Source organism: Vitis vinifera, chromosome 12 (genome assembly GCF_030704535.1).
Source record: "Vitis vinifera cultivar Pinot Noir 40024 chromosome 12, ASM3070453v1".
Lineage (NCBI taxonomy): Eukaryota > Viridiplantae > Streptophyta > Magnoliopsida > Vitales > Vitaceae > Vitis > Vitis vinifera.
The window spans coordinates 3296299-3321739 of NC_081816.1; the positions used below are offsets into that span (position 1 = coordinate 3296299).

The 25441-nt window shown below is 33.6% G+C and overlaps 4 protein-coding genes across 10 annotated transcripts; 2 read left to right on the forward strand and 2 right to left on the reverse strand.

Annotated features, from left to right (window-relative positions):
• The first annotated feature begins 798 nt into the window (after positions 1-798).
• LOC100243659 (transcription factor TCP4) lies at positions 799-3629 on the forward strand. 6 transcript variants are annotated; one of them, XM_010658722.3, is made up of 3 exons: positions 799-1202; positions 1709-3154; positions 3307-3629. In XM_010658722.3, exon 2 carries the CDS (start codon positions 2144-2146, stop codon positions 3131-3133), a length of 990 nt encoding a protein of 329 aa, XP_010657024.1. In that variant the 5' UTR covers positions 799-1202; positions 1709-2143; the 3' UTR covers positions 3134-3154; positions 3307-3629. The 6 variants fall into 6 exon arrangements, with proteins under 6 accessions (XP_010657024.1, XP_059597210.1, XP_019079378.1 ...); XM_059741227.1 differs by having other exon boundaries at positions 937-959; positions 1650-3154; XM_019223833.2 differs by having other exon boundaries at positions 989-1324; positions 1483-3154.
• An 8945-nt stretch (positions 3630-12574) lies between these two features.
• Positions 12575-13828, forward strand: LOC100248798 (RING-H2 finger protein ATL40). The gene has a single exon (XM_002279260.4). The coding sequence runs from the start codon at positions 12792-12794 to the stop codon at positions 13554-13556; it is 765 nt and encodes a 254-aa protein (XP_002279296.2). The 5' UTR covers positions 12575-12791; the 3' UTR covers positions 13557-13828.
• A 946-nt stretch (positions 13829-14774) lies between these two features.
• LOC100267784 (PLASMODESMATA CALLOSE-BINDING PROTEIN 5) lies at positions 14775-17639 on the reverse strand. Of its 2 annotated transcripts, XM_019223257.2 has the most exons (4): positions 17191-17620; positions 17034-17061; positions 16089-16288; positions 14775-15021 (listed from the first exon to the last, which is right to left on the reverse strand). In XM_019223257.2, exons 1-3 carry the CDS (start codon positions 17528-17530, stop codon positions 16132-16134), a joined length of 525 nt encoding a protein of 174 aa, XP_019078802.1. In that variant the 5' UTR covers positions 17531-17620; the 3' UTR covers positions 14775-15021; positions 16089-16131. The 2 variants fall into 2 exon arrangements, with proteins under 2 accessions (XP_019078802.1, XP_002279275.1); XM_002279239.4 differs by lacking the exon at positions 14775-15021 and having other exon boundaries at positions 15847-16288; positions 17191-17639.
• Positions 17640-22125: 4486 nt separating this feature from the next.
• LOC100245468 (sodium/calcium exchanger NCL-like) lies at positions 22126-24383 on the reverse strand. Its single transcript, XM_019223352.2, has 6 exons — positions 24032-24383; positions 23623-23745; positions 23327-23508; positions 22791-23210; positions 22402-22698; positions 22126-22272 (listed from the first exon to the last, which is right to left on the reverse strand). Exons 1-6 carry the CDS (start codon positions 24381-24383, stop codon positions 22126-22128), a joined length of 1521 nt encoding a protein of 506 aa, XP_019078897.2.
• Positions 24384-25441: the final 1058 nt, after the last annotated feature.

A 25441-nucleotide genomic window follows, 5' to 3' on the forward strand; every position in this document is an offset into this window, starting at 1 on the left:
ATTTTTGTACCTTTCTTTATGGAAGAATTTTGAATGTCCAAAGTAGTGGAATTTCAAAAAAAGATTTTTCCCTCTTTTTATCTTTTTGCCTTTTCTTCCCCAAATATGATTTTGGGTTTTTCTTCTCTTAAGGGAAATGTGGAATATAATCGGGGAAGTCTTTTCGTGTTCATCACTCCCAAATTTTAAGGTGATACTTATTATAAGATTTTCATATTTTATAAAACTTTTACGATATTAATACTATTACTTTTTAATAATTATGAGTAAGATGTCGACTTTAAGTACAATTTTAAAATAAATGAAAAAGTCAAAAGTTATCCAAACATGCTCAAAAATTTTTAAGGGTGAGACCCTCTATTATCAAGTCAAGTTGTTGGGTATGATTTGTCTAGGACAAGTGACAACCAAAGAAATATACATGGTAAGACAACTTAGATACCATTCCATTACAATAATCAATGCCCATTTGAACTCCTGATCATGTATAATGTTTAGAGGGTTTGACTCATCTCAAGTATCATTACCATATAAATTTGATATTGAATTTATATTATATTAGTTTGTCTTCTAGTGAGTATGGTTTAATAATGTAGTCATACCCAAAAAAAAGCATATTAAAATAGAGGCATTCTATCCATTCAAAATTTGTAACAGTTGAAAAAGCTTTCACTTCTTTGTGTACTCATCTAAGATGAGAAATTTAATGTAAATCTTGAAAAGAAGAGAAAGGAAAAGGGGGTGTGAAGTGTGGGTTTGAAGGGATGGTAAGAGTACAAAATGCTGATGGGGATGCTGAGAAAGCTGGGTGTGGGGGGCTGGGGAGGATGTTTGTACTTTCTTTTTGGTGAAACAATATTTCTCTTTTGTGAAACTAAATAAGTACAGGGGGGGGGAGAAACCACGCAAGCTGTTAGGGGATCATTATCAATGCTTCTCAAGGAGTGGGTGGGAGAGAGGTGCCCATTCAATTCAATTATCGTAATTCATTACTATTATTTATATTGACAACTGAAGATTTTTTTTTTTTCTTTTGAATTTTTCATCTCCTTTATTTGGGGTTTTTGTGACTTGCTGTCTCATTTGTGGGCATGAGAAGGGGGGCTCAGATAACAAAAAACACTTTTAATCCTCTCTCTGACCCAACTCTGTCACCCAGAGCAGGAGCACCAACACAACAACAGCAGCCCACCTAGGCCAAGGTAGAAAAATTTCCCCTTATTTACCATTCCTTCCACTTCTTCACCCTCGTCTTCCAACATCAAATCTCTTCAGACCAAAGGGGCAAAGCCCCCCTTCAGTGTTTTCCCCAAAACCTTTTGTGGTTAGTGCTTCAAGATTTTCCATTTTTTTTTTGTTTCCTGTTGTTCCAGTGAGTATTATCTTCAAAGTACTTGAGAAGTGTGATTCTTGGTTCTTCCTGTATTTGTTTGCCTTTTCTTTATTATTACTGTTGTTTGTTTTTGCTTCTTGTTTGGGCAGATTTTTGTGCCTGCATAGAGAAACCCACCATCGTAGAGCATTTATTCTTGTCCGCTTAAGTGTATGCAGAGATAAAGATAGATGAGATAGTAAAAAAAAAAAAAAAAAAGACAAAAATTGCATAGAATAATAATGATAATAATTTCTGGGTTTGTTTGTATTTTCAGTCTGGGTTTTGGATTTGGTGTTGTTATTGGGTGATGGAATCTGGAGAGTTGAATGTCAGGGTTTTTTGGGATCAGCAGCAGCAACAACCGCAGGAGTATCAGGTCTCAGAGTGGTGGGAGTTGCAGATTAAGATCAACAAGCAATAACAGGAGAAGTGTAGGAAGCAAAGCAAACGGTGAATAGAATACTAAAGAGAAAAGCACTGTAACAAATCAAAAAAGGTTTGGAATAGGAAAAGCAGAAGAGTAGGAATCTGGATTTCCCAAGGAATCAGCAGCACCCAAGGCCTTTCCATCAAAGTATAAACCAAACAGCACCTCTAGAGGCACAAGGACAAGTTCAAGCCACATACAACGCCAATCAACATTTTCAACTACTTCAGCCCCAACAACAGCATGGTGAAGCCATAGACACTCACCAAACACCCCTGCCCAGCAGCAGACAACCTTTGGAGCAAAGCATTGAATATGCTAAGCATAGAAACATCATTGGAATGAAGAGTGCTGGAGGGGGAGAGATAGTGCAAGTCCAAGGAGGCCACATTGTGCGGTCCACAGGGCGGAAAGACCGGCATAGCAAGGTCTACACTGCAAAAGGTCCTAGGGACCGCAGGGTTCGTTTATCAGCCCACACAGCCATTCAATTCTATGATGTGCAGGATCGGCTGGGCTATGACAGGCCCAGCAAAGCCGTAGATTGGCTAATCAAGAAGGCAAAATCTTCCATAGACAAGCTTGCTGAGCTACCACCATGGCACCCCATTGCCCTGGACCCCAATGCCAGTGCTGGGACTAGCGACATAGGCATGGCTCAGCAGTCCCAGGAGTCCAATTATGTGTTCCCTCCATTGGGTGGTGGGGGTGGGGTTGGTGGTGAAAACCCAAGCAATGATTCTGCCTTCATTGCACCACCTCTGGACTCTGATTCCATTGCTGACACTATGAAATCTTTCTTTCCCACTAGTTCAGGGACTTCCTCAATCAATTATCAGAACTACCCGCCTGATAGCAACCATCATAATGAAGATCTTTGTCTATCTCTTCATTCTTTCCAAGACCCAGATGCGGAGTCCAACCACAAGAACCTTTTTGCCAGTGCAGCACAAGTTGGGTATGAGACTAATTTCCAGAGAATGGTGAGTTGGGGAGGAGGTGGTGGAGATTCAGAGAGTCGCGGTGGATTTGGGTTTATGTTTAACTCACCTCCAATGCCAATGCCACAGCCACAGCCACCAACATTGCTGAGCCAAGGCTCAGAATTTTCACAGAGGGGACCCCTTCAGTCCAGTTTTGCTCCTGCTGTTCGTGCTTGGAATGAGCTTCCTATTGCTTCTGGGGCAATGCATCAATCTTCACTCTCTGATGGCAGGTTTGTGCCAAATGGAGTCCCAGGTTTTCGAATTCCAGCACGAATTCAGGGTGAGGAGGAGCATAGCGTGGTCTCAGATAGGCCATCCTCTTCCTCCCCCAACTCTCATCACTGAATACACTTTTTCATCCAACAGGTAATTTAACTTCTCACGATGCACATTTCCTAACTGATTTGTTTTGATGGAAAATACTTCCAACCAGAAACAATTTTCCATCAAAATAAATGAGTCCTTGGATACTATTTCCCATGGAAATAATCTACCCCTTCCTCTCAATGTTCTTTCAGGATTTTCTCTAGGCTTTCATGGTGACCAATGACCAAATTCAATGCGACCAAGAAGATGAGCTTCAGTCAATTCATTGGTCTACCAAGGAAGAAGATATCTAGTTGAATTCAAAAAGAAAAATTTTGTATTTAATTAGATTTCCTTGCTAGTTTCTTTTGATGTTTTGCTCTACTTGTTTGCATTGCTGCCTAATATCAGCGTTAAGACTTTGAAACATGATGCTCTGGCAATTGCTCTGTTTTTATAGTGTAGAAAACTGTCCTTGTTGCATATGCACTTTTTAGCATAAATCTAGTGGAAAAATGACAGATGTGTTGATCAATTTGGTGTTCTGAAGAGCTCAATCTGAATCAGAGAAACAGAGTCTGCCCCCATTTTGATTTCTCCTCCCATGTGATTGGAAGAAATGTTCCATTTGTCCCACAAAGGAAAATGAATATGTTTCCACAAACCCTCCAAGTGGAGATATTGGAGGTGCTGCTGAAGTCTTTTTCCCTGAGCACTGCTGGAAGGTTGGTTTTAATTTCTCTTCCAAAATTCTAGACCCCTCTTTTAGAGTAGTTTTTCGCTTCTGTCATAGAGTGAAAACTATACTTTTTCCATGAGCATTCATGTCAATTTTTCTCCTTTTGTGCTGCTTAATCTGAGTTAATAGAACCAATCTGATGTACAATGAATAGCCTTTCTCTTCTACTAATGACAAAACTGAAGATCATTGCATCATTTGCCAATTGGGCATCTGGTTTTTGAGTAGTTTGGGAAGAAGATCTTCTATTTGCAGTTGTCTTCCCAAGCGATAGAAACTTGGTTTAACTGAAAATCTCAATTTTCATCAAACAAATTGCACCCCCTGCTTGTCTGCAGTTTCCATTTCGCTTGTATAGATTGAGTAGAAAACCCTGCTCTCCTTGGAGGTGAAGCAACATTAACAAGCACCCCATCAAGGTCTGAACCCAGTTAGCTTTTACCAGATCATAGGCGACATTTGCTATATCTAGAACCCAGTTGGTCCAGCAGTGCAAACCATAGAATTCAATGGTAGTCTCCAACAAAAGTCATGACAAAGAATGATATCAACTGATGGCTGAGATATTTCTCACAGCTAAAAAAGAGTGAGATGATGCTTATGCATAGCCAAAATACTCAAAATACTTCTGCCATATCCTTTCTGTAAGTTAAGGATGGTCCTTTAGAACATCATATATATCTAGATAGAGATGCAAGGAACGGTATTATGCCATGGATTTGTGATCAGTTCTTGAAATGTAGGCATGGATAACTAGACTGTTTGAACTAATGGAAAGGTAATGTTAGATATGCTAAGTGTTCTGGATACAATTTTGAGCCTAAAGATACTAGGAAGACTCCAAAGATACTAATATTCATGAACAGATGGAGCTGCTGAAACACTCAAATACTCTCAAAAAATCTAGCTAGATAGAAATTTCTCTTGAATCTCCCACATTACACTGACAAAAAGTAATACATAACATATGATTTACCAAGCAAGAGGAAAGAGAAGAAAGAAACTTTAACATGTTTGTTTACCCAGAAAAGCACAGGGAAACATAAATAGTTAACATTATCTATGAAGCAGCTTCGAGGAAGAATCGATTTCCAATGGCCAGTAGATCAACTTCTAACAGTCAATAAGATAGACATCTTTAAGAGTTATTCTTTTTACAATTCTTTCAATCATCACTACAAATCATCATATTACTTTGGATCAAGTCGATGTTTCTGATAAAATTCGTGAGTAATTTTCTCAAGAAAAAAATGAATAAATTTAAAAGGAAAAAGATTGCTTCCATCCATAGCTGCAAGAATTGGAAAATCATGTGCATTATGCAATCTCTTTCATCAGTGATCCATTTAGAAGAAGTCAATGGAAAATGAAGTGTATTTTTTTTATCAAATTTTGAAAATTGGTTTCGAAAGGGGATGTAAAAGAATGCTGTACAGTGGTCTCTTGTCACTAACCAAGATACTGTTCTTAATTGAGTGTGATTCAAAGCACACTATCAAATCTACAAAGTCTATAAAGGTTGAGGGAGATTCAAAAGATCCTAATTATATTTCTTTCTTAATTTCAACAATAAAGTCAGCCAACAGGTGCAATGAAAGGTTCATAGAGTTTCAGACAGGTGTGATCAAACTTCACTGTTGTATAATAATAAAGTTTAAGTATATATGTCGTGATTATGATCAAGAAATACCAAAGAATGTATCATCACTACTTATAGCGTTCGGGTTATCATCCTTTGGAATGAACACACTTGGCTATTTTTATCTAAGACCTTTTCAGATTTGGAACTTTGATTCAAAGTTGGTTTCTAGATTCCTAACATGCAAACAATACATCATGGAGCATTCTGTTTATTGTTATTGGGATGTAACCATTGATCTTGTAGATTCTCTCTGAATGCAATCACAGTGGATCAAACCAAGTTGGGCAATGAAAAAGTTTTACACAGGCATCAAAGGAACCCCAGTAAGCATCCACTATATTTCATCAAGGATGAACTATATGGAGAACATAATTCTAAGTACTGTAAAACCTGAAACTAATTAAAAAGAACCATGAGAACAAGTTACCCCTCTCCAGCTACTCTTCATTTGAATCTTCCACCATCCTTACTACTCATCTAGAAACGAGACACTTGAGCACTCATGGTTGAGAAAACACTCAAAAACCATGATGGGCCTTAACAAAAACCAAAAAAAAAAAACTGTACTTGTGCATGAGTGGCTGCATATGAAAAATCCTTAGTTTACTACGTATATATGGGTACCTGTGCAAGTCCTGATTGTAAGGCCAAATTTGGTTTTTAGATGTTGTGAATCTTTTCCAAATCTCCTTATTTCATTCTCATATCGTTTCCTGAAGGGAAGATGGGGCTTATTAGAGTTGAGTATGCTATTTCATTCTCAACTCTAATAGGCCACGTCTTTCCTTTAGGAAATGATATGAGAACGAAATGAGGAGATTTGGCAAAGATTCACAACATTTGAAAAACAAATTTGGCCTTGCGATAAGAACTTGCATGGGCACCCATATGTGAAGTTGTGTGTATACTAGCTAGCTTTGCAAATCAGATTCACTTAAATGTGTTCATATGGATGAAAGGTTCACCTGATAGTTTAAAGTAAGGAATGGCATGTGGAACCTTAGTTCCATACATGGTATCGTGCACATAGCGTAGTTGGGAGCCCTCTTGCTTATATATGTAATTGATGAGAAATCAAACTCAACACTTTAATGACTTTAAAGAGCCTATTTTAGCGTGTTTGAGATGCTCAAAACTGACCTAATGCTTGCTTTTGTTGTTAATGCCTTAGTCCTTTGTATTTGATAATTTTTGTGAGTATTTGTAGGATTTAAGTTGTTCTAAGATGCAACAAAAGCTTTATGGAGGGTTTTCAAAAAGTAAAAATGTCTAAGGAGGAAAGAAAAGCAAATTCTGCACCTTCTAGGTACACAAGGCCGAATTGTGCACCTCTAAGGTGTGCTAAGTTGAAATTCTTGAAGGCATGGGAGTTTAGTAAAAGTTACATGCGATTTCAGTAAAAACTATATAAATATCTCTAAAGAATAATAAGAAGGGGGAGAAAAATTAGCTCCAACAGGCATGTCTCCACTAAATTGAAATAACCAATTTTAGGTGTTCTTAAATTGAAAATTTTTATTGAAGACAATAACTTCCCTAAATTTCAACTTTTGTGACGTTGATTTAATCCTTTGAAATCCCTTCTGACTCTATGGTTTCAATCATCCTCCATTGGCTATACTTAACTTCAAGTCTCTCTCTTATCTCCTATCTTTGCTTCCATAAACCTCTTATAATCCTTGATTCCTTGAAAAGATGTCTAAATTGAGTCTTTTATCTCTCATTTAATCCACTTTTTACTTGAATACAAATATTAGTTCCAAAATGAGGAACATATATTCAAGCTAAAGAGAATCCACTAAAACTTAAAAGGAATGATAAAACCATTATTTTAGGTATGAAAATTAATTAGTTTTGAGTGTTAATCAAGGAGGACTAAGCTTAAAATGCCTAGGAGTTGGAGAAATAAACTACATGATCAAGCCAAAGCATTAACGATCGATTGTTTAGTAAGAAATGATCAATCATGAAACATAAAATGATTAACATCCCTATCTAATTTGGAGAAATGTTCACTAAAAAAAGGGGGAGAACTGAAGCTAATACAAAGGATGCTCATGAGGATGATCAATCATTCTAGGAAACATTGTCATCATTCTACTAGAACTAAGAAAGAGAGCAATCATCATCTCATGCCAAGCATTCAATTGTTTTCTCTAATAGTCTAGAAAGAATTCCTTTAAGGGGAGGAAAATATAGATCTAAGGGATTACAACAATCACAAAGATGATTAATCATCCTCTAATCTAATCTAATGATCATTTTGAAGAGAAACAAGTAAACATCCGAGTGTGATTTCCCCGATTGTTACAAGTAAAAGGAAACAGTGATTAAAGGATGCTTAGGACAATGATTGATTGTCTTTTCTAATCTCAATCCAATCACTAGTGTATCACTCTCTTAAAATTGAGAACTCATGCAACATAATAACTTAAGATAAATGTTTGCATAAATGATGGAAACCTCACAAGGATAAATGGAGAAAGAAGCCAAATGAAAAGATATAAGTTGTCAATACCAATACAAATAGAAATTGTGATACCTAAAATGATGTAAATTCGTTAACAATCTACATAAAGTTATCTTTGTCACATTGACATAAAGCAAGTTTTGTGGGTTCATATTGATTCATTAATTCGTTAACATATGGTATCAAAGTTTGGTTGAAGTTTATGAACCAATACAAGGTGTCAATATTGGTATAAAACGAAAAAGTGTTGCCTAAAATGATGCATTTTCATAAATAATCTACATAAGATTATCTTTATCACACTAACATAAGATGAGGTTTTTGGGTTTATTTTGATTCATTAAACTAAGAATAAAAGATCTTATTTCCTTGATTTTCTAACAAATGCTAATTAAGTATATACTTAGTCATTTCATAAAATAAAATAAAATAAAAAAAACTAGAAAACATTTAAATGAGCGCACAAATACACACATAGATCAATATCTCAATTCTTATACCTCCAAACACCACACTAGATGAAGTAATATAATAGCCATTAGTTTAATTAAAATAGTGAGTAAACAAAAATAATTAAGGTTATGGTTCTCAAAAAAATTTGAGGGAAAATGTAAGGGGAAGAAAATAAAGAGGATAAATAGAAGGAAACAAAAAATGAAATGAAATAAAAATAAATTTAAAGTCAATAAATTATTTTTATATTTACTTTAAACTTATTTCAAATTTTCAACATAAAAATTAAATAATTTAAATATATATAAATTTATAATTAATTTTAATTTAATTTTATTTTATTTTAATATTTTTCATAGTACAACCAAATATAAGAAATCATTTTTCATAGTATTTTTTTTCTTTTATACTTTTCAGGGACCAAATACAACTAAGGATGAAAATACGAGTAAACATGAATATGTCAATAGTTGGGGATTTCACGATATATCAGAAATATTGGTGAATATTTTGATAAAAAATCAATATATGGAAATTATTTAAAAGTCATACAAATGCTCAGAAAAACTTTAAAAAATGATAAAATAAGCAAGAATATATATGTTAAAGTTATTTTGTAAGTGTAATTGGCATAAGTATGATCAAAGATAATATTTATTAAGTTTTTTTAGAAAAATTATCTTAAATTCCTTTAATATATTTATGTTTATTTATTTTAAAAATTAAAAACTGCTTTTCTTAAAACATATTTTATTACATTTTAAATAAAAAATTAAATGGATTTATATAAAATATTTTATTTGAGATTTAATTTCTAAAATTTTAATAGAAATTTATGGTGACAACTTTTTGTTATTAACATTAATTTATATAAATAATTAAAATTATTAAAAATTTATCTTATCAAATTAATTTTAGTTTATAAAATATTAGAACTCCAATAAGTTTTTATATTTTAGCAAATTTTGAATAAATTTATATTTTTAATATTTTAAAATAAAATATTTAAAATTAAAATGATAAAAAAAAAAAAGTAAAGTGATAATAATTTTTTAAAATAGGATTAATGAGAGAAATTTGAAAAATAATAAAAAATAAAAGGATAATATAAAATAAAAGGGCAATAAAAAAAGAAGAAGATAAATTTTAAAAAAAATAATATTTAAAAAAACATTGGAGGGGATTTTTAAAAAAACATGGATAAATATTTTAAAAAACTATCGAAGATTTATTTCCACTCATGATTTTTGAATGAATTAGAAATAAATCGCTGATTTTTTTTTTTTACACAACCTATTTTCCTTTGTCAAATTTTTTGAATGAATTTGAATGAATTAGATATTTCGCTAATATTTCAACCAAATATCCCAAAATTTTTAACCCTCGATACAACCTAAAGTTGACAATGAAACTCACAATACGAGCTTTAAGTGAAAATGATATAATATTCTTAACAAACAAAAGTTGCCCTATTTGGATGCCACCACATACGCTTTGAAAATTCACCAAGATTTTATCACTTTATAAGTAAAAACTAAAAAATATTTTTAGCAATCATATTTTTAAAAGAAAACTTTTAATTGAATTTCCTTTTTAATTTTTTTAATAGAAAAACACTTGTCATTTTTTTTTTAATAAAATACTATATGAAATTACTATATTACTCATTCCTTTAACCTACAATCTCTAAATATAATGTCTTAATTACTTATCCTTTATTTTATTCACTTTATTCAATTTATTCAATTTAATAACAATAACTTATCTACTTCATTTAGTTTAATTAGGTTTGGTTTAACATTTGAGTCAAAACCAAAACACTTATAATAAAATATTCTAACTAAAAAGCTTAAATAATACCATTATAATAAATTGTTCTATCATATATTCTTTTAAATCACATTATTTAACTCTTTTCGAATTATATTATTATAATCCTTCTAAATAAATAACTATTTTTTTGCAACTCATGATAGTCCAATAGTAAAAGAAAAAGTTATGTAGTTATGATTTGGATACCATTAACTATGAAAAAAATATGCATTAAGTGAACAATATACCCAATAAATATTGTATATTTTAAGTTTATATGTATAATTTTTCGTTTTTTTCAATTTATTATCGATTTTTAAAATACAAAATTATGAATTAAAAAGGCCTAATTCAATTAATATTTAGAAAATTGAAATTGTTAAAAAAAAAAATTTAAAATTGATCGGTTCAAACACTTTAATTCATTTTAATATGTAAGCGATTTTATTGGTTTGACCGAGAGAACCTTCTTCAAATTAAAGAAAAATTTGTTTTTTTCTACCATCATAACACGAAGTCATAAAGACATTAAATTTCTGTATTCCTCATCTTCAAAATTCCAACTAATTATTTCTTTGACCTAATGTAAGTTGATTTTTTGATAATATGTATTACCTACTCTAAAACGAGTGCCACGTTGGCAAAATATATGTAGAAAGAAAGAAAGAAAGAAAGAAGAATTAGGCATTTGGGTTGCGTTTAATTTCTTCTTGTAGAAATGTTTTTTTTCCTTGGCGTAGGTGAACTGTGGGAGTCTAATGGTGTCATGGCCTAGACAAAAAGGGCAAAAAGGGTAAAGAATAAGCATAATATATATAATATATTAATATGTGCCATTATTCAAGTACAAAAGTCTTCATTGTTGACTCCAAAACCCACACTATTTTTTTTTTAATTTTATTTTCCTTAAGTCAAGTGGAAGACTTGTGGTTGTAGGCCACACCTACTATCAACATGTTTGAAAAACTTGCCCATGGAAACTGCCTAGGCTTTGCTGGCCTCTTTCCCTTTTGTTTCTATTTAATTTTATTATTTTGAATGGCAATAAAATGTAATGGTCAAATATTTGGAAATTAGTGAATGAATAAATGTATGATTACGTTTTTGATTTGGATGTTTCATCCTATTTTCTTTTCTCCTTTTAAACTATGACTCAAGGGATAAGTGATATGTCACGATTCACTTCCTTTATGATAATAATAATAGAAGTAAAAAAAATAATAATTTAATTGATTAATATAATGAATTCTTATGTCATTTGTTCATAGGGTTACATCGTGAATTTTTTATTTAATAAATTATTTTTATTATTTTTGTGAACATTTTTTTCCTTTACGTCTTTGAAAAATGAAGAATTCTAAAATATTTAAACTTTTGGTGATAAGAATCAACTAAATACAATTCTTAAACTTTATTCTACCTTGGACTAAATACTTTTGTCACATGTATAAAACTTAAAGTTGTGTTTGGTTGTTGAAAAATATTAAGAAAAAAAAAATCTTTATTTATTTTTTTATATTTGATTGTCTTATGAAAAATATCAAATAAAATATAATTAAAACTAGTTAAAAACTTATATATTTTTAAATTATTTAATTTTTATATCGATGATTTAAAACAAATTAAATGAATTTAACGTAACAAATAAAAACAATTTATCAAATTTTAATCTATATTTTATTTTTCTTCTACTTTTCTTTCTCTCTTGCATTTTCCTTCGAATTTTCCATGAACCAAACGTAGTAAAAATGATTAAGGTTGGTAACAAATTCTCAAACATTTTGTTGTTTGATTTTTTCTTTAAAATAGAAATTTAACTCAAATGACATGACCAAAATTACCTTCCATTTTGGTATTCATACCAACACAAGCCCCAGGAGTTAATTCCTGATTTGGTTATGTTGGGGTGTTGTGTGAACAAGAAAAATGAAGACTTGACGACCGGGCAAGAGAGACCAAGCATGGAACAATCTTCCATGAAAACCCAAACATCAACTTGTGTTTAATACATGCCCTTGCCAAAAAGTCTATTGACCATACGCTAAGTCATTAATGAAATTATTATATACCCTCCAGAAGAGGACTCCATCTTTAATTTTCCCATCATAAATTAACTTTCATTTCCTTTCCCCTTACATCATCATCCTAAATTTTCCTTTTCTTCCCTGTACTTTGCATTATACAATTTTTCTCCTTTCATTTTTTAAAAATTATTTAAGAGGACTTGGTCTTTGAATGCAACAAAGATGACCCACTGATTGTAAGGAGTAAGGACTGCAACCCTTAATTACTTGTAAAACCCTGGACTTGGGGAAAAAAAACTTTATTTTAAAAATTAATTAACATGGAAAAAATGGGTGAGGAAGAAGGTAGAAAAAAAAGATGGAAGTCAACAGTCAACCTGTTTGAAACAAGTTGCAGGCTGTTTGGCAATTTTCATCAATTTCCCACCCATTACAGCAAGGCTACAAGTCAGATACACACAAGAGGAGGAAAAAAAAAATGTATATAGAATATAAGAGAGTTGTTCCATGACATCCCAGTTAACCAGAGGGGCCAAACTCAAAGGCATAGAGAAGCCATGAGTTTCCCTTTTCCTCCTATGCCATACAGTACGCCGTTGAGCAGTGATGATGATGATGATAATGGTAGCTACACTACTTCTCACAAAAGCTCGTCTGATCTAAACAGCAAGATCATGCTCACTGCAATCGTTTCATTATCGGTGGTGATCGCGCTTGTTATCACACTTCACATCTACGCTAGATGTGTCCTGAGGCGGCGGGCGCGGCGGCGGTCGGCCTTGCTCAGCATAACTCTCTCCCGAGTGCACTCCGATGAGCCACCCAAGACCGGGCTGGATCAATCCGTTATCGACTCTCTACCGATGTTCAAGTTCAGCGAGAATGATACCCAGGAGGAGGGTGGGACGACCGACTGTGCGGTATGCTTGAGTGTCCTAGAGGAAGGAGAGATTGCCCGGCTTCTACCCAACTGCAAGCACACTTTCCATGCAGAGTGCATAGATAAATGGTTGGGCACACACTCAACGTGCCCCATCTGCCGCACGGAGGCTGAGCCCCGCCTGCAGCCCGAGCCCCGTGAGGCTATGGTCATGATCAGGACTGTTCCCCCCGCACCCGCGCCTCCTTCAGATGGAACTAACTCATCGTCCTTGGCATGCTCGGAAGGGACATCAGAGGGTGCGGCGCAATGCTCGGCTAAGTCTGGTGCATCGACTTCTCGGTTGAGTTCATTCAGGAGGATGCTTAGTAGGGGATCATCAAGGACAACTCAATCCTGTGGTGCCCCAGAAGATGGTATAGAAGATGTTGAGAGGCGATGATCATCATGGGGTAAAATTAAACTTAAAAGCATTTTGTTTGATTAAACTACATATACATGGAGTGATTATTTGATTGGATTCAGTACATGTTCCATAGATGAAAAGCATACATGATTAATGGCCTTAATCCCAATCCAGATGGGTTGGGGGTGATGGGTATGAGTTTAGCTTGTGAGACAAGTTTTGTATATTTTTCAAACTTCAATTAATAGATCATGTATTATGTATTGTTATTGTTATTATTATTTAAATACAATATTTATTGGTCTGAAGGGTGACTTGGTAAAACTATGGCTGCTAGCATGATGGGGACATGTTTGGTGTTGTATCACTTGTCAAGAAAATTTCTAATTTTAAATTTTTCAGCCATTGACCTTACTTTTGTAATTAGTGTGTTTTTAACCTAATTTTGTACATGCTTATCAATGATGTTTATTTTTTGTTAGAATAAAAAAAGTCAAAATATTTGATTTATATTTTGACTTTTTTTATTCAGCTAAAAGTAACTCATTGACATCAACCAATATATTTAAACTAAATTTATTGATAACAAATTTACTTTACTTATATTGGCTAATATCAACAAGATACTTTTATTTGAATAGAAAAAAAATTAAATATTTTGATTTTTTCTATTTAGTTAAAAAATAAATACCATCTTTAATAATTTTATAAAAAAGTATAAGGTCGTATTTGGTTTGGGAAAATACTAAACAAATTAAAAAATTGTTAAAAAAAAATGATTTTCTTGTGTATGATTTCATTGAGAAAAATAAAAGAAAAAAATCAAATATAATTAAATTAATACATTTCCTTTTTCTTTTATTCCCATCTTTCTTCAAATTTTCAGAACCAATCATATCCTAAAACTAAGTTTGATTCTCAAAAACTACCAAGGAAAGGAAAATAATATGAAGAATCCATATTTGATTCTATTATATAAAATATAAAATCAAATCAAATATAATTAAAATTAACAAAAAATTTATATATATAAAATTATTTAAATCTTATATATATGAATTAAATAAGTGAAATATGTTTCAAAAATTATATAAAAATAATTTATTAATATAATATATATTTTTTATTTTCCTTCTACTTTTCTTCCTCACATAAAACTAATCATAGCGTATAACTTTAACAATTATATAACATTAATAACAAAGAGAATTTTTTTTTTCCTTCTTACTTTGGGCATAAATCAGTACAAGTAGCTGAAAAAAATCATGGATGATTCGTTATGCAAGTGGGACAACTTAGACATACGGCATCAAGGATTCCAATTCATTTTTAAATGATAAAGGCATGTGAAAACAAGGCAATAATGCAGAGAAAGGTTAGGGGTTTCACATTCTGGATCCCACTTTTTCAGCTTTGTTCACTTCATAGAGGATTCATATATGCTTGACAGCACTGCAGAGAGATTGGTTGACTTGCTAGCAAGATCTGGGTATATGCCAACCTATGAATAAGGTGGGATTAGAAATTGGAAAAATTTAGGGTAAAATAATCATTTAATTCAACAAATTGGACCAATATTCTAAGAGGTGCCCACTTTTTCACAGGCTTGAACATTTCAACTGATTGAACACACCTGCCTTGTCCAGGGCGGCCCGGGACTTTACTAGTGGGGATTTTTTCTAGGTTGGAAGGCTGGATCTTTTCCAATGTGTGTTTCTTATGTTCACACTGCAAATTTCATTCAAAACCTAAATGATAATCCTAACTTTAGTTTGACCTTTACTTTGTGTCTTCCAAACTTCTCATCTGCCCTTCTTTGTTGTGATTTTAGTATGTCTTTGGGTGGAAATTTCACCCAACATAGGATTTGAGCCTTTGAAGTGACCTCAATAATCAAAATAGAAAAGTAAAAGAAAGAAATCAAAGTACAAGAAAAGAAAATCCTTCTAATGTTAGTAGCACAGAAAAAACACAGAGAAGGGTGTGTTTGATTTCTCATTTAGAAAACAGAAATCAAAATTCTAGTGGGGGGGGGGGGCAATTTCTCATTTCCATTCTCTATTCTAGATTTCCAAACATGCCCTGCCCCTTGAACTAATCCAACTAAAAAACAATACAATGGGCTCAGCGGACGGAACCCCTGGTATGGTTCTTGGGGAAGAACAGAGGGATGCAGGGGGCTTCACAGAGCACCAAATGGGCTATAAAATTCAAATGGAATGACTTTGTTGAATGCTATAGAAAGATCAAACAGATATGAATACTTGAAAATGCTTCACCAAACCCACATAATTGAAATTCATGGATTTTAAATTCATGGATCAGATTCTCAACAACAAAAAATGTTTTTGCTTCATTCATAACTTCATCGTGGCAGATCCTAAACTCCTAATACACATCTCAGCAAAAAACTCTGTTTGCTTCACTAAAGAGCTTACATAAAAGAAGAGGTTACATTAAAGAGAGTAGTTGCTCTCTTTTCTTCACTGATAACCTGATTTAAATATGCTACTCTTGAGGAGCAAAATTAAATGCCTAACATATATACTCTGAACAAATGAATTTTACCATTTTCTTAGAATAAAAGAAGGTAGCTCACTCTGTTGTCTGCTCAAAGGATTAGTATAACTGCAATGAGCAAATGAACTGTGATTAAGGCCTGAACCCATCTGCCAGCTATTCGACTACAGCCGCTCAAATCTGCACTAGCAGGTCCCATTCCCATTGTGTTCGTTGACCCAACAAAGCTTCCATTGCTCACCGTAAAGCTGCATCACCAATTTACAATGGTCTTATGGTGGTGCAAAAATAGAGTGAAAATAAGAACATAGAAAGAGATGCAACTCTCATGGTTGAAATACCAGTAGGCTATGCAATTGAAGAATTTGCATATGACAATGTAAATGTGAAGTAGACAATTAATTAAATTCCTAGGAAGCCACTGTCCTCTGTTTTAGATGATTGATTATGGATGGGATGTTCAATGGAAATTGGATCCCTCAGTGCAAATGTCTGTGGAGAAGTCATTACTCATTACTCGTATGAAAGTCCGTATTTTTTATGGGTGTATCATGGAAAATTGAAGTTGTTGATCTGTAACAATGGTGATGTCCCTTGGATGAAATCCCAGAACTACTACTCTGCCATCATTGCTCAGATGTCCAAAATTTTCTTAGGAGCAAACCATCATGAAACCGACTTATTCAATTTCAATGAGATGTCTAGCTAATTCAACTCCCATCTCAAAGGATCTAGCTTTTCCAGAATCTAAACAGTATGGTTGCTGAGAAAATTGAGGAAAAGAAAAGGAACTGCCTTTTTTAATCCCAGATCTCTAATGATTTGGGACCCAAAAATGCTAATGAGCCTATGCAATATAGAGTCCCACCAGGTAAATAAAAGCACAGAACTTTCAATCATTTATTTCGTTTTCTTCAGTTTTCTCAGCAACCAAGCAGAGGGCAACCCGCAAATCCTCAATAGAAGAATCTTAAACTAATTTCAAACAATTACCTGGATGGGAACTTGCAATTACCAAAACCTGAAAGAAAAAAAAAAAAAAAAAACCCACCAGAAAACCCAAAACAAAATTATAAAAGGAAAATCAACGAAGATCCGAAAAACCAAAGCATAATAAGAAATGGGTATCGGTGGTTTTGATGAAACTGACTGGGATTAAGAGAAGTGAGAGCGGCAGTGTTGTCAAAGCCACAGCTATCATCAGAGAGGCCATGCTTCAAGTAGTAATCATTGAAGGCAAACGACGCCGTTTTCTGCAGATCCTGGGAGTCATAGCAAGGTCCACCTTGTTGGATGGGGGAGCAGTCGGCACCGCCGGGTCCGCAGGCCCAGTCCAGAGCCGTCTGGAGAGCGGGGTTGTCGGCGTTGTTCTTGGCTACGCACCACAGCTCCAGCGTGACGACGCCGTTTTGGGCCTTGGACTGTGCCGCCAGGGAGTGGAGTGGGAGAGTGACGGTGAGAAGTAAGAAGAGGAAGAGTGAGAATTTCATGGTAGTAGGCTGGGGGTTTAGATTCTAGAAAGAGAGAGGTAAAGGGACTTACGGCTCTTTATGATCAGCAAATATGACCGTTGTTGATGCTGCGTGGCGTGTGTGGTATTGTCTAGACTTTGGTACTTTCCGTGTCTCTGTTTTCAATTGTTTGGGGACAGTGACTGTTAATTTATTCAACATACTAGCTCGGAAATATTTTCCTTTAACCTTGGCATTTTAATATTGTGTCTTTAACACCTTTATGAATAGGTCTATATATGTTGAACATTAATTTCACTGCTCTTTCTAATCTCCTAAGTGTAGAAGAATTTCATGAAATGCGTTTGATTTAGTTACATTTAATATATTTTCCTTTGATTTGTTTAATATATTCAACATTACCTCATGTGGTGCTATTAGATATGACTCTTGAAAATGTTAGATCATAAATTTTAATCATATACTTTCTTAACTTGTTTCATGAATTAATATTTTTAAATAATTTGAAGAGGTGACTATCATTGGTTTCTTGAGAAATCTCTATGATATTGTAATATTGCTGCATGTTAATACATAACCAGTCTAACATGAATAAAGTATCAAGGAGGAGCTTAAAATTACATGGTGCAATTTCGCATGACTGTGCGAAATGGACCAGAAGAGGGATTTGTATTACAGGTTAAGGAGGATTTCATGTGGAAATTTAGCGTGAATATGTGGAAATTTCGCACACTGATGTGAAATGGTCCAGAAGGTGTTTCAACATGCTGCCGCCGCTCACCTTAGAATTTCGTGTGATCATGTGAAATGTGAATATTTTATGCGAAATGTCTAGATTTCATGAGAAATGTTCAAATTTCATGCGAAATATTAAATTTCCAGATTTCATTGAATTAAGAAGGTTTTGGAAGACCTCTTAGATGATGTCAAGTGTCTTGACCATGCCTATAAATAGAAATTTGAATTTCTCATGTAAAAACTTTTTGATACTTTTGATTTTAGATTTTTCTAGAAACTCCTTCTCTTAATAGAATTCAATATTTTCTTTCATTTTCCCTCATTTTCTCACTAGCCAAACATGGCTTATGAGACCAAATCTCAAAGCATGAACAACTAAATCTCATTTTTCTCGGATGAAGGAGGATCTAGAGGCAAGATCTATGGTGAATTAGAGAAATGAACTTTAATTGTAAAGGTAATTTGATCCAATTGATTGATTACTTGAATTTTGAAGATTTTTCTTTTCAAATTATCTTGAATGACTATTACATTGCAAATTAGATAGATTCATTAAATTCTTAAAGCTAAATTTAATAAGATTGAATAGTTGCATTGCATGAATCATTGGAAGATGATTTGAGATGAATTGCATATATGGTTTAAATTGATCTCTTGGATTAAATAACCTAATTTGAAGAGAAATTAGATCTAAACTTAAAGCTAAATCTAAAATCGGTTTCGATGAAAATTTTAGGTTTTCAATCTAACTTGACGAAAAATAAATCTCAACAACTATTCACTATAGAAATTGTTTTATAGAAATTCCTAACTCCGAGAATTTCTTTTCCTTATTAATTTTCTCCTATTTTACATTTTATTCTTTTTCTCAATTAGAAATAATTGTTATTTTGATTTTTCACTATGAATTGTCAAATCAATTTCACTTGATCGATCACGATCATTTCTTTTCCTCCCATTTAAACCTTAATTACTGAGAATAATCCATCCCAGTGGACGACACCTAAGACCGCTATAATATCGTACCTTTTACTAAAAAATCTTTTTAATCGGGTAAAAGTTACCTTAGCATAGTTGAATTAGGTTATAAATTTTGTTTTCATCTGATAAACGATGAAAAAACAATTGATTAGTTCACCTCTAAATACATGGCAATTACTTCCTCAACATGTCAAGTCGTTTAGCTTTGCAGGATGCTTAGTGAATTGAACCATGTACAAAAAGATCTTATAAAGATTTCTGTGATAATAAGTTTGTTATTGCATTGACAGAGAATCTGATGCTTCTTGATAGAAGTAAACATATAAGTATCAAATTTCATTATATTAGGGAACTTGTGAAAAATGACGAGATCAAACTTGAGTTTTGTATATTAGAAGATCAAGTTGTAGATCTTTTACAAAGCCACTAAAGGTGGATGCATTCGAGCAGTTGAAAATGATGCTTGGTGTGATTCACTTTACAAGTCGACTTAAGGGAGGCTATTGAAATTGTAATCCGATTTAAAATTAAATTAGAAGAATTTTAGGAATTTGAGAACCATTAGGAATTGTCATTTACTTATTTTATTTTTTTATATTAATTTGGACTTTTGGTCTAATATGAATTGGAGTCGTAGTGTAGGTATGATTAGTTTATTATAAATAAGTTTGTTATTATGTTGAAAAATATAACATAATGTAATAAAATATCATTTTAGTAAAATATTATCAATACCCAATTATGTGAGTTCCAATCGGAGCAGTTGAGTAAGAATAATTTAAACTTATAAAAAATTGCATTACTTTTCCTTTTTGTTTATGCTCTTCGAGATTCTTAATGACATTGCATGAGTATATTGACAAATCATTATAGGATGCTAATGCATCCCATAATACTTTCAATTTAGTGAAATAGGTTGCAATGGATGTCATCCCTTGGTGATGTGAAGCAATATCCCGTTTGATTTGGAATATTCTTAGGGTGTTGTTTTGTGAAAATCTTTCCTTAAGATCACACCATACTTCAGTGGAAGATTTAGTACATATAATAATGTTAGTAAGATTAGGTTTGATGGAGTTGAGAATTCATGACAAGACCTTGTCGTGGCATCTTTTCTAGAGAATTTTTTTTCATTAGATGGCGCTTCTTGATCAGACCATTAACGAAACTAGTTTTGTCTCTGGCACCAAGAGCTATGCTCACTGAACAACTTCAAGTGCCACAATTACCCCATTCAATGGTTTTCTAAGCAACATAATTCCTGAATGATTAAGTGATGAAGATGAAATGCGTCTAAGGAATCGAAAGGAACATCACCCTTGGTTGATTTTTACAAAGTTTCCTTCATCATTTGGTTTAAAAGAACAAGGCAAAGCGATGCCTAAGAGCAATGAGGCTCTAATACCATATAAAAATGCAAAGAAAAGAAATGGTTGAATAAGCTTTCTGTATTGTATCAATATCAAAGTTACAATGCTGTGTTTCTATACAATGAAACAAAGAAAGAAAAATAGAGGAAAAAAAAAAGTTGAATACATTTTATCTCCTCAACATCTGACATGTTTTACAATTTGGTCATCTACATTCAAAATCCAACACTTTACCTTTAATTACAAATCCTTTACAAAATTATAAAATAGATTTTTTTTTTTTTTTTTGCATTTTATTTAAATTCTAGTTCGAACTTAGAACAACTTGAAAATGGAATTTCTCAAATACTTTCAAAATATGATAATTACCAATTTTAATTTTTTATTTTAGAGAAATATTTGAAAGACTATTTGTGTTTTTTGCATGATTATTTGTGATTTTCGCAAGCACTTACGAATTGTGACAACTTTGAATTTTAACAAAATAGATGTTTTTATTTATTACATTCAGCCTTATTCCTTCCTTAAGATGTTGTTCATTAACCTTTTAATAAGTTTGAATAGTAAAGTGGTTAGTTTTAAATGAACTGGGATAAAGTATAAAACACAACAAAAGTTAAAAAATAAAAATATATTTAACCCTAAAAAAATAAAAAATAAAAAGAGCCGACATTGATATGGACAACTAAAATAGGGAAGAGCAATTGAGTTATTTATAAATTACGATGAGAATGAAAAGCATACAACAATAAAGTTGACCATGGCATTATGTGCGCAAGTTGAAAACAACTAGAGCTGCCCAAATGTTAACATGACTTAGGCTTGGTGGGCCAACATATGCCATTTCTAAATTTGTCTAGGCCTTTTCTCAAGTTGGTCTCTCACTCTCACATGGACCCTTCCCCACAATTTTTTATGAACTTCCCTGAAACTTGTAAGAGAACTATTGTATTTCGTCTTTTTTAAAGTTGGCTTCAAAGAACATAAAGCAACCATACATAAGGATAATGAATATATTTCCCGACACAGTGACAGTGCATGGCATGAATCCACATTTATAGTTGCAGTAGCTATCTAATGAAGCCCAGTGTTTCAAAACATTGTATAGCTAGGGATCATGCTAAACCTAAGACGGAATTTCATCATATATCTTGAGGTAGGATGTTACAAGTTTCATGAACATATACGTGCCCCCTCCTTACTTCTTGTTGAAGCAATTCAACATCCTTTAAGTTGAGTCCTTTAGGTGGACATTGTATTTGATAAGAAGGTTCCTAAGGTAGTGATGACACCCTCAAAAAAATATAAAAGAGACAGAAGTGGGTGGGAGAGGAAAGGAAACCATTGTATCTTTTTATTAGGAAAAGCAAACCATCATACATTGGGAATGTTATCATTTGTGGTGGCTTAGTCCATTTAGGAGGTACTATTTCTCTTATAGGGAGATCATCAGGAAGAATAAAAAAATGAATAAATAAATAAATGAGAATCTGACGTGGACAAAGCTACAATTTTTCCTTTCTGTCATCTCATTTGCTTTGGAAGAAAGCTCCAAATAATGAGAATTATCAGCACCTCGGATGTGAAGTTCCATGTTAAATGGCGAAAATAAAGCAGGCCTAAGAAGACTGACAAGCAGAGGAGCTTGTTCATGCTCACTGCTCCATATATCTGCATGCAGCAAACAATTCATATATAGTTATGAATTTGAACATCATGACGGTAACCCAAAACTCACTCAGTTACCATAGACATATAGAAGCAACAATGAAGAAGTCTTATACATCAACTTAAGCTAACCTTTGAAAATGTTAAAGAAGTAATCCTCAACTTCTTTTGGCTGGCAAACATTAGAGCTGACACTGCCTCGCTGGAGCTAGCGAAAGGCAGAACAGCAAATGAGAACAGGAAAGAAGGAATGTTTGTAGCAGTGGAGAAGTTGCCAACAGCATTGACAAGAGGATCAGCAAATGTAGCAGCTATCAGAGACCCCAAAAGCAACATTAGCACTGCTTTAGAGACACTCCATTTGGGGTTTTCGATCTTTGCAACCTCATCACTCTGAACACCCAGCAGTTTTTGCTCTTTGTTTTTTGCCTGCAAATACATTAATTTAGAGATATTACGACACTAACAGTGAGGATTCAATCAAGGACGGAACTGGGAATAACACGACATTGATGACATACCAAATTGAAGTGGTCTACAACTAGTCTTGTCTTCAAATCATAGTCACTGGAACAAATTGCTGAATGCTTAGCCTTAGCAAGCCAGCTTGAGATTCCTTTAATGAAGGCATCTATATTAATATTAGAATCCCCACATGAATCAAAATCTCTCATTACTTCTCCAACAGCATCATTAATAGCTGAATCTTTGTCTTTAATCTGGATTCCTGTTATCAGTGCTCTTAATTCACTAGCCGAGAGCAACTGATCTGAATTCTCACCAATCATCGCAAATAACCTTCTGATAACTTCTACATCAGGTTCCCCATTAGCGGTTAAGAGCCTCCCCAATGAACAACATTTCAATTTTTTTTCAGTTCTCGGCATAATATGCAAGTTTGTATAAGCAAGTCTTCTTTTCAAAATAGAAGGGTGAAAGACCTGCAACAGTATTTGATTTGAAAATTATGAAGAAGGTAGCATAAGAAAGCGTTTGGTTATTGAAAATAAAGAATATTTCAATAAGCAGCAAAATTTGAGTTCAAGTGGACAAATACCTGATAGAGGCAATATGCAAGCAATATAGAAACAGAGATAATGAGTGAAATCAAGGCCACTAAGCAAATCGGTGAAGTCCTGTTAAGAATTTGTGATAGTTGGATTATTATGAATGGCATGACAGATATGACCATGATCCTTGCAGTATAGCTATTTCTGACGTCAGTACCAACAGCTGAACCTGAAGATAGAAATAATGGAACATAAATTATTCGGCACCAAGGGTAACAAAATTTCGAAACAATCACTGTTGAAATCGAAATGGTTCAAGTCATTAAAGAGGAGAGTGAATTACCATCCATGATGCAGGATCCCCCTAGCAACATCAGAAGCATAGCAGTTGATCCAGTTAGCAAATCGATCCCAGCTGACACTTTATCATTTTGAGCAGTTTCTGTGTTCCCACATAGCCTGGATGCTTCAAAATGCCGACAACAAACCATTCCATCAGCGTGTGTAGAATACTTAGATTGCATAGTGGATGCTTTGGAATATTCTGCATTTTTGTTTGACTAATTGGTAACTTTAATTCAATGGTATTAGGTGAGGAAAATGGCATCTGCTGAAGCAAGAGGAAGAAGGTTCCCGAAAATTTTGAATCAACAAATGGGTTCAGATATGGAATGGATACACAAGTAGTTCTTATAACTTGGACTAAAGAAGTCATTAATTTCAAGAGAGATCTTGGTTTAAATCAATCTTACCAAAGCTGATAATAGCATCAAGAAGCGAGCCGAGCAGAGGTAGAAAAACTCCACCAGTAATTCTAGGACTAACAACTTCCACCAGAATCTCACTCCCATCATACAAGAGCTTGGCTGCAAACAACATCAAGGAAACAAACACAAGGATAAGGAAAATATTTCCAGGCACAGTGGTGGTGTACGGCATGAATCCAATCGTCTGGCTATAGCTATCTGATGAAGGCCAGTGCTCAAAAACAATAAAATCTGATTGCTGAACCTCTCCAACTCCATCAGAGACCAGCCCAGAGGAAGAGTTAGCTAAAATAGCAAGTCCACAATTCCCGGGGTTCACTAACATCAGAAGAGCCATCGCTAGAAAAAGGAGTGCATGTTTCCTTGCCATTCTTGAGCTTGCCTTAGGCCAATACGCCCTGTATCATTGCCATATGTATATATACACATACTTTTAAATATTATACTATATATTGGGTATGATTTAGGAGGCCACTTGAAGTTTGACTCCTAGTATTAAAATGGTTCATTTGCAAATTTTATGATCAATCATTTGACGAAATGCATGTTTTATGATTATTTGACTCATAAGTTTTCTGTGATTGTCACGTGTGAATTGGAACATTATGAGTAGGCGTGTGGAGTGGGTAGAAAGTAGTGTGGACTGTGGCCCGGTCATTTTCTAACAATTGTCGTGTCCCCATGAATTTTATTCAATGCATATAAAGTAGGTAGAAAGCAACGCGCACCGGGGCCGGTCACTCTAAAATTCCTAAGCCCGGCCCCGTGAATTTTATTTTATAATCTTTTCAAAGCGCATATGAATCTCATTCATACTGAAAGATTATCATTCGAAAATCATTAAATAAGAAGTCTCTTGTCTTCTTATCGGATTGCTCTAGAATTCATTGACAATAAATTATAGACCTTCTTAAGCCACAAACATTACATCCGTGGCAGGTGATTGCTAAAACAATTTACCCTGATCGAATATTGCCAATTCAAGATAGTGTTAGGGGAGAGGTTAACAGTTCCATTTCATATTCAACCCGAATTTTTTCGATTTAGGATGGGGAACACCAACAGTTGTCTTACACTCCTTTGTGCTCTCTCTCTTCAATTTAAATTGAAAGTGTTTGGTTTTTGAGAAAATATTCCTTACTTGATTTCCAAGAAAATCATCTTTATCCCAATTTTCTAATCATTTTCCAATTGGATTTCCTTAAAAAATGGGTTGATTCATGTTATTCATTCATTTTTGCATTTGTTTGTGTTTGAGTCAAAACTCATTTTCTTTTTGGTTGAGCTTTAAGAAGAGGTTGATATTAAATTTGACGTGGACTCTAAGTATGTTAGAGAAAATGAATGCATGTTGTTGAAGTGAGAATGTGTAGGTCACATAGTTTGTGAAAGATT